Source organism: Coptis chinensis, chromosome 4, assembly GCF_015680905.1.
Source record: "Coptis chinensis isolate HL-2020 chromosome 4, ASM1568090v1, whole genome shotgun sequence".
Taxonomy (NCBI): domain Eukaryota; kingdom Viridiplantae; phylum Streptophyta; class Magnoliopsida; order Ranunculales; family Ranunculaceae; genus Coptis; species Coptis chinensis.
Genome location: NC_141459.1, coordinates 39,726,850 through 39,736,609, shown reverse-complemented (window position 1 = coordinate 39,736,609; position 9,760 = coordinate 39,726,850). Strand labels below are relative to the sequence as shown.

At 45.4% G+C, this 9,760-nt stretch overlaps 1 protein-coding gene across 1 annotated transcript; it reads right to left on the bottom strand.

Annotated features, from left to right (window-relative positions):
* Positions 1-1,137: 1,137 nt before the first annotated feature.
* LOC147503476 (uncharacterized) lies at positions 1,138-3,779 on the bottom strand. Its single transcript, XM_086604857.1, has 3 exons — positions 3,642-3,779; positions 1,884-2,923; positions 1,138-1,423 (listed from the first exon to the last, which is right to left on the bottom strand). Exons 1-3 carry the CDS (start codon positions 3,777-3,779, stop codon positions 1,138-1,140), a joined length of 1,464 nt encoding a protein of 487 aa, XP_086460983.1.
* Positions 3,780-9,760: the final 5,981 nt, after the last annotated feature.

The following is a 9,760-nucleotide window of genomic DNA, read 5'->3' as shown; positions in this document are numbered from 1 at the left end:
TCCTCCCAGAAAAACCTCCCTCTCCCATGTCAGAAGATCCAGTTGTCACGGTCCCAGTTGCTGCGGACCAGATTGTTTCTGACTCAGTTGATGTTGCTACTCTCAATCTGCTGCCTGAAGACCCAGTTTGTGAGGCCACCTCCCCGGGCCAAGCCTTGAGTGCTCTCGACCATGCACCCCTTGTTGAAGACTTGTTGCCGAACTTAGATTAGCCCCCATGTTGGCTATCTATCATTTTGCTAGTTGTCTTGTAACTAACTTACTCGACTAAGTGTGCCATTGTTATTTTTTACTTGTGTGTTTATTTGGTTTGGAACTGTTTTACTCCCCCGCATTATATGTATGATCCCTTAGCTTTAATTATTGTTTTGCCTGAAATGCTGCTATTCATCCCTTTCCATCTCTACTCTCTCCACTTGTCAGTGTCTACACTGGGGCCTTCTCTTTTCTTGCCCCCATGTGTGACCCAAGCCTCTCACCCGTGCTTCGCCAACCGCTGGGCTTCTCTCTTTGCCCCCAGGTGCAGCGTATGCCTTTCTTCTGCGGATGGCTCTCCCTGATCCGCGGCTCTAATGTGAGGTGGACCTCTCGTCCCTGGGCATCTCTTTCTCTCAAACCGTGTTTAGCCTGACTGCTAAATTTATGCGTAAGGGCAAAATTTACTCCCCAAAAGTGCCATTGTATTATATATTTACAAAAAGCTCCAGTGTGTCGTTCTGGATTTTCATTACATTCAAGCCTAGACTTTTTTTAACATTCTCACATTCCATGGCTTTTCTAGCACTTTTCCCTCCGCTGTTCGTAGCTTGTAAGTACCAGCTCCTCCTACGTCGACCACTGTATAGGCCCCCTCCCAGTTCGGTCCTAGCTTTCCGTTGTTCTCTCTCTTGGTACTGTGTGTCACTCATCGCAGCACGGAATCCCCTACTCTGAACTGTCGCGACTTGACTCTCTTGTTATACCGTCTCTGAAGGCCTCGGTGATATTCCTCTAGTCTGATTCGCGCCGCGTCTCTTCTCTCTTCTGCTAAAGTCATATCCACTGCCAGTATGCTCTCATTCAGTCCCGTTTCCACCGCTCTTATCCGCGTTGTGGCTGCCACCATTTCCGAGGGAATCACGGCCTCGACTCTGTAAGCTAAAGAGAATTGAAGGGAGTTTTCCCGGTTGATGGTCGAGGCGTTGTCCTGTATGCCCAGAGAACATGACTCAGTTCATTTGCCCACACGCCTTTCTTATCCTCTAGCTTCCTTTTGAGATTGTTTATAATGGTCTTGTTAGAAGATTCTGCTTGCCCGTTGCCTTCTGGATTGTATGGAGCTGAGAACCCCTGCTTCACCTTGTATGCTTGTAAGAACGCCTGTACTTTGGATCCGGTGAACTGGGTTCCATTGTCCGCTATGATAATATATGGCAACCTAAATCTACAGATGATATTCTCTCATAAGAACTTGATCACTTGTGATTCCTTGACCTGTTGCAGGGCCACTGCTTCGATCCACTTGGTGAAATAGTCTGTGGCTCCATACATGAATCTCCTTTTGCCGCTAGCCATGGGCAACGAACCCACTATATCCATTACCCACATTGCGAAAGACCACGAACTAGACACACTATGTAGTGGTTCCGCTGGCGCAAAGATCATATGAGCAAATTTCTGACACTTTTCACATCGCTTAGCGTAGTTCACGGCATCCCTCTTCATGTAGCCAAAAGTATCCCTGCGTTATCAATCTGTGCGCCGTTGTTCTGCCCGTTGAGTGACTTCCACAGTCTCCCCCATGTAACTCCGCCAGCACCTCTAGGGCTAACTTCGGCCCGAGACACTTCAACAAAGGCCCGTTAAAATTCTTTCGATATAGCTCCCTTTCTATCAGTACGTACCTCCGAGAAGTCTGCTCCAATCTCTTTTTCTCCTTTTTATCTTTCACCACGTCCCCAGACAAAAAACTCTTGATGGGCTTAATCCAACCCCCCTCTCCCTCCTTGGCCTGACATATATCAGCCCCTTCCTCTTCCACTTCCTCTGTATTAGGTTTCTCCAGTCGCTTTATTTTTATCACTCTCTCTTTAGACTCAGGAATTGCGGCAGCCACGTATGCTAAGGCATCGGCATGTCTGTTCTCGCCGCGACCTAAATGTATGAACTTGATCTTTGCAAACCTGGCGGCCCTCTTTTGCAGCACTTTCAAATATTTTACCATCCGTGGGCATCGCGCGGCAAACCCCCCATTTGCCTGGCACACTACCAAATTTGAGTCCAAATACACTGTCAGCTCTTTTATCCCCACATCCTTTTCCATTCTCATACCCGCTATTACCGCCTTATACTCTGCTTCATTATTGGATGCCGCGAACCCTAACTTCATGGTTAACTCCATTATGTTGTTCTCCGGCGTGACCAGCACCATTCCTATCCCACTGCAAGTGTCTATGGCTGACCCGTCGGCGAACACTCTCCACCCATTTCTCCGATCCCAGGGGTCCAACCAGTCCTGTTCAACGATCTTCTTCGGCTCCATGATCATCTCTTCTCCCCAGGTGGGATCCTTCGCTGGGAACTCTGCTAAGAATTCTGCCACCGCTTGTGCCTTCTTCGCTGTTTTGATCTGATATTGTATCTTGTAAGAACTCAACATTACTGCCCATTTCAGCATCCTCCCAGATTTTTCTGCTTTCAATGCTTGCTTTAAAGGCAGATTTGTCACCACTACTATAGAGTGTGCTTCAAAGTATGGTTTGAACTTCAGGGCAGAGAACACCAATGCCAAGGCATATTTTTCGACTCTGCTATATCGGGTCTCGACATCCAGCAATGTTTTACTTTGGAAGTACACCGACTTTTCTAACTTACCCACAATTCTGACTAGTACTGAGCTAATTGCATACTCTGTGACCCCTAAATACAAGTATAATTTTTCTCCCTGTTTCGGCCGCGACAGCAGAGGGGTCTTACCTAGATAACTCTTCAACTCCTAGAACGCCTCCTCGCATTCCGTGGTCCATTCGAAATCCGGAGTGTTTCTCAGCAATCGATACAACGGCCTACACTTGTCCGATGACTTTGAGATGAACCTATTCAAAGCCGCGACCCTTCCTGCAAGTCTCTGCACCTCTTTGACGTCCTGAGGCGACGACATCTCCACTAGGGCTCTTATCTGCTCGGGATTAGCCTCTATTCCCCGGTAAGTAAAGAAGCTTCCCCGTAGTGACGCCGAACGTACACTTCTCTGGGTTAAGCTTTAAATTGTACGACCACAGTATATTGAATGTCTCTTTCAAACCCTCTAAATGTTCTTCCTCTGACATGCTCTTCTCCACCATGTCATCTATGTAAATCTCAATCCCCTTTCAGATCTTGTTTTCAAACATTTTCTCCCCTAGCCGCTGAAATGTATCCCTGACATTCTTCAATCCAAACGGCATTCTCGTATAGCAATATGTATCGCCTTCCACCACGAAGGCTGGCTTCTCCTGATCTGGCCCATACATGGCGACCTGGTTATATCACATTGATGCGTCCATGAAGGAAAATACTGTAAACCCTGCAGTTCTATCCACCAGCTCGTCTACTCTCGGCATGGGGTAGCTATCCTTGGGACATTTTGAATTCACGTCAGTGAAGTCGACACACATACGTACCTTGCCATTCTTCTTAGGCACCGCGACCACATTTGACAACCAGTCGGTAAACGACACCTCTCGTATTATACTTGCCCCCTTCAACCTCGTGACCTCCTCGCGAATTCCTTCGGCATACTTCAGTCTAATTCCTCGCATCTTATGTCTTATTGGCTTAGCGTCTTCCCTCATATGTAACCTATGACATGCGAATCCTGGGTCTAATCCGGTGACCTCCTCAATCGTCCACGCAAACACATCTTTATTGGCAGACAAAAGCTGTACTAAGTTAACCTTCCATTTCTCAGACAAACTGGACCCCACTGATGTGAACTTCTTCTCGTCGCCTTCCCCCGAATTCACTACCTCTATCTCGTCCAAGGTCTTCAGCCCCTCTGTTGACTCCGCCAACCCCTCCCCGACGGTGCACTGTAATTGCTATGCCTGCCTCTTCTTGGAATGCAAAGTCTCTTCCTCTGATCTGAGGATCAATCTCTTCACTGTACTCTGGTGACTGTTTTTAGCTGTCACCTAATCCCCGCGGACCTCATATACCCCGGTAGGGGTAGGAAATCAGATCACTTGGTAGTATGTAAAGGGGACTGCTTTCATCTCGTGAATCCACCTCCTTCCCAGGATGGCATTATATTGTGAGTCGGCATCCACCACCTTGAACCTCGAGAACACTGTAACTGGTTTCGTGGTCACTGGGAGCAGAAACTCCCCTAAAGGTTCCGTCATTCTTCCATTGAACCCATACAAATTCATCGGCGAGAGTCTCAACTGCTTCCTTTCTATCTTCATTTCCTTATTGTCCCTCTAAACAGTAAATCTACTGCATTGTCGCAGTCCACTAACACCCTCTTTACCATGTAATTTCCCATCGCCATTGTGATCACCAGCGCATCCTCATGCGGGGAATCGATGGCCTGAAGGTCCGCGTCGGTGAACATTATGCTTCCCCTTCCATTCGCGGACCAGGAGGTCGCCCGCGAATGTCCTGCTGATTCATGGACCTGCTGTATGCTCGCCGACCGTCGTATTCTGTCTCGGTGTGCATTGTGGCTCAATATCTCTCCACTAAAGATCATGTTGATCGTCCCCAATATCCTCCCCTGGGTCAGTGCTTGCTCTACCTTTTCCTCTTCTGTTATAAACTCCTTCAACAACCCCTTTCCTATAATCCTCTGAATCAACCATCTCAACGCGTAGCAGCCGTCCATCTCATGGTTGTGTATTTGACGATAGGCGCAATAGGGTCTGCCTTGTACCTCCATTGGTTTGGTTCGCGGACCCTCATATCCCTGCAAATTTTGAATCAACGGTAGTATCTCGCTCAACAACTTGTTCAGTGGCACTTGCTCTACCTCGCGATAGGGCTTTTTTTCTCGACTCTCCCTCCTAGCCTCTTCTCTGCTCCTCTCGGGCCGCAACGAATATCCTCGGTATCCGCTGCCCCCTTTGTCCGAGGACTCATATCGCCGACGCCCCTCGCCTTTTTCCAGCGATAACACCACCTTCCCTGGCCTTCTCACCTCCTTCTGCATGGTGTCTTCGTACCTGATGTACTTCTCCACCCTCGGGTATAGATCTTGTAATGTTGCAATTTCATTCTTGGTTACAGACTCATGTACCCTTGATAAAACGCTGATTTCATTGTACGTTTATTGGTTTTCTTGATTAATTAAGTCCGAGGTCCACAGTCCGAAGTCCGAAGTCCCAAGACCAAACTCCCAAGTCCAAAGTCCGTATAGTTGTACGTTTTAGTCAAGTTATCTTACTCACGTGGGTTTGGTAGGATAGGTCGAGTAAGGGATCGTCCAAACCTTAGGGCTCAGAAAGGTTCACAACTAGAATTACAACTTTTGGTGAGTAGGATTTTAGGTTTCTTAGTTGGTTTTAATTAAATTAACGGTAATGCAAATAATGTAAATTACTACGGTGATTTATATGTAGGTAAACAAATATAGAGAAACAGGGAGAGAGTTAATCATACTCATGCAAGAATCATTTTTCAACAGTTTATATTACCACGTCACTACATCTCTAGTTCGTATTGTGTTCGGAGACGACGTCGAGTATTGATCGCTAGTGTATGCCCACATCTCTGAGCCGCATCGCACTAGCATAAGGAGTTGAACTAATATTTTATCTCTGGAATATCATTTCAGCTCCTGGCTCGATTCCATATCAGCTGGACAAATTGGAGAGCTGTCTGACACCATAGAGTCGCGCGCGAGACATTTTGGGTCGCACACGAGACTATTCTGGAGAATCAGCACTCCAAATTTGTCCAGTCTCAGTCATTTTGGGACCCGATGTCTAATATATGCCTAATTCCTAAGTAGTGATTCTAGAATATTAAATAGTCAATCCGGATTCTCACACGAGCAGCATAACCTTCCCCCTGAGGGGGGGGGATTAGCTCATGGTCATTGAAGGAATAATAAAATTTGCTATATACATTAAGTAAATAAATGCAGGACAAGAATTAAACTAGAAAAGAAATTACTGTTATTAAGGGTAAAATGACTTACAGTATTTAAGCTGCTGGAATGAAAATGACGGAATGTAAGTGCTGAAATAAAACTAACTAACTGCTAAGCGGATGCTAGAGCATGAAAATGCTGAAGGAAGAATATCAAAGGCTACCCCCTCATATATATAGGCTGGAGACTGGAGAAGGATTTAATTGAGTTTTGGCCATTTCTCCATTTGAGACATTCAAAATTTTGATATTCAAAGTTTTGTTTGCATGTGACTTCCTTTAAACCAAAGTTTTGTTTACGAAACAAAACTTCATTTAATGTTTCGTCCTTTTGTGCTTTGTATTTGTCCCTTTGCTCAATTTCATTTCAATCTTTGAACAGGTACGTGTCTTCTCTCATTGCAAGGTGGCACAATTTTGTGACCATCTTTTGCCACCTGCCTATGCTGACTCGTCATGCCTTTTGGCCTCGCCGAGTGGGTCCACTTAGTATGTCCAGTGGCGGCGCCGATTTTGGCATTTTTACAACTTTCTATCTTTGCTTAGAGTTTGTCGCCCTGGTCGCTCTGGCAGTTCACTAGCCAACGTCGGCACCCAGATTTATCAGATTTGAGCTTCGGAAGTTTGCTGCTTCTTTATATGTGGGCACATTCTGCACTGGTTTTGTTCTTTTGGAAACTTCGGCTCTAGTCAGGCTCTGTTGGGCTTCACTGGGGTTGAGTAGGAACTTCACATATTCCAGTATTCCCGTACTTCGATGCATGTTTTATCATTATATTCATTTTAAATCACGAAAAACGCAAAAGTACGAAAATATGATTATTACATGATTATTAAACACATAATCGACCAAAATGCTATGTCTCTCGGGGTTTAATATTACAGTTTTGGGTGCTTATCAACCCTCGTTCCCGGGCGCAATCCTCTCTCGAAAGCTATCACTGCCGTTCTTTCGTCCAGATTCTCCACTTTCAAGGTCTCCGCTTTGAATCTACACAAGAAGTCCCTTACCGATTCAGCGGACCTCTGCCTTACGTTGAACAAGGCCGCGATGTCCACAACACGCTTCTTCTGGTGATAAAATGGTCAATGAACGCCTGCTCCAACTCCTGAAAGCTATTAATACTCTTAGAAGGTAATCTGTAATACCAGTCAGATGCTCCCCCTTTTAAGCTTGCCGAGAACATCATACATCTCAGCCCGTCATACCGCAGCTCCTACCACAACGACATCTGCTGCTGGAAGTGATGAATGTGGTTAGCGGGGTCTCCAGTCCCATCGTACCTCTCAAACCTTGGCTGGTTGAACCTCTTCGGCACCTCCGACTTCCAGATCGCGTTTGCCAATGGGTTGCGGTTCAACCCTGCCACCACCTGACTTGCCGCACCTCCCATGCCCTTGGCTTGTTCCAGACTAGCTTTCAGATCGCTGGCAATCAATTCTCTAACTTGCTCCTTGGTGAGCGCCACCACCGTCTATTTTGTCGCATCTATTCCCCTTTCCTCCTCTCTCTCTGCTCCCGACACCTCCCTTTTCGACTCCTCTATTGTCTCTTTCTCTCTCCTTAACCCCTCATTTTCTGCTCTCAACCTCGCTATCTTCTCATGCAACAACCTTGTTTCCTCTGCCTCTGACATTACTGTCTCTTCCATACCTTGCTCCTCCCCTTCACTCCTTACTGACTCCACATCCATCTCGGCGACTGTCGTCTTTTTCGGTCGACCCACTCTTCTTTTTGTTGCCATCTCACTATTTTTCACTCTCGTTCCCCACAGACGGCGCCAAATGTTGTGACCTATCTTTCTCTCCTCCTCTCCTGTTCTATTTATAATCCCTCATCTCTCTCTTAGGCCCTCCACCTGTCCTTCCATCTCTCGGTCCATTGATTGCCGTGTGGAGGGTTCCTGTACGACCCTAGGGTTTTCCCGGTGCTCCTGCTGGGCACGTGTCCCGATGGTACAACTCCAGGTCAGCTATCCCTTCAAGTCGCGGCTCTCCACTGTGGGTTCTCGGTTCTCAGCCTTCATACTTGACTCCTATGTCCGCGGCCCTTCTAGAATGCTTCTCACCCCATCAGATGTCCCTTTTTTCGGATCCATCATCCGGCCGGATCACCGGGCCATCATAAATTGGGTCGCTACATTAAGCATATTCAATTGAGATTTCAATTTAATGGTAGTTAGTAAAAATTGTTGTTGATATCAAGATTAATTGATATGGATGTTGGTTTCTATCCCATTACATGTATAAAAAAAGAATTTGAATATGTGGTGAGATAACGAACAATGTTGAAAGTTGAAACACATCTATATGGTCGCGAATACAAGTGTGGGGTTTAATGGAAATTCAATGGAAAGAAGACCGAAAGAAGAATGTTTTGTGCCATGCAATCTGATCTAAAAACATCTCCTTATGTCAGATCATAAACTTACTCATAGTCGTATCTCATAAAAGTGCTAAACCAAATTTTAGGAATAGCTCATAACTACTCAAAATGCCTAATAAAAATAGAAAACTGTTGTTTAGTTTGATACGTGGTTAAAAACACAAACTTGCTGTGGGTAGTTTTTCTCTTACCTTGTATTTGTAGTTGAAAGTTGAAGATCTCCTCATTTGTTGTGGGAGATCTCCTAGGTATCTCCTGCATTTCCCGGCCGAGAGAAGTGCCTAGTGACCAGTGAAGTTTTAAAGGTGAGAACATGTCCTTTAACGTTTAGCTGACTTGACGTGTCTTATATATGGGTTTTAAAACCACACAATCTCTGTGTATAGCCGTACACACGTCACGTTCTTTGTCTTGAAATGTCAAACCCACAAAGGCTTTTTGACCCAATTGGCAACCGAGAATCTCCCCTCCTGTAGTGGCTGTCAAATAGAGAAGGTTTTTTTTTTTTTTTTTTTTTTTTTGAAACAACTAGGGGTTAAGGGGACCCCAACCTTTATTAATTCAAACGCGCAAGTACAACTTACTTTCTTTATCCCCTTTGATCAGTTCACTAAGTTTTTGATCCATAGGGGAAATGAAGTACATACATTGATTACAACAAGTATTTCTATGAGTACTACAGTTGCTACTAACTCTAGACAAGTAATCTGCCACCTGATTCACTTACCTGAGGACATGTTGAAAAATGACCTCTTCACATTTTGCTTGCTCAGCCTCAATTTGAGCAACAAGATTTCTAACATACCATGGAGGTGCTTCTTTCTTGTTCAATACCTGAATCGCTCTATATGAGTTAGACTGCACTTGTACTCTTTCAAACTTCTTTGTCCGCCCTTTTAAGCCTTTAAGAATCCTGAGTAACTCTTGATGAATGATTGAGCCTCGTGAAGAGTTCCCACTAAACGCCATGATGATATCACCATTCCGATCCCTTAGTGCTCCTCCATAGCCTGCACTTCCATTTTTTAATGAACCATCTGTGTTAAGAGTCAACATGTCCGCATCACCTGCCTTCCACTTGACCCACTGTTCATCTCGCTGCTGGAAATTCACACTGATTCCTAGCTGTAACAGGACAGTGCGAGTAGCTCTGTCATCCTTTACCTCTTTAAGTGATTTCCCCAAGTAGACTTTCATCCTGTTCAGCGCCTTACAACTGACTGCATCAGTAGTGAAGAATCGCTTCCTCTTCAGCCTCTAATTCCT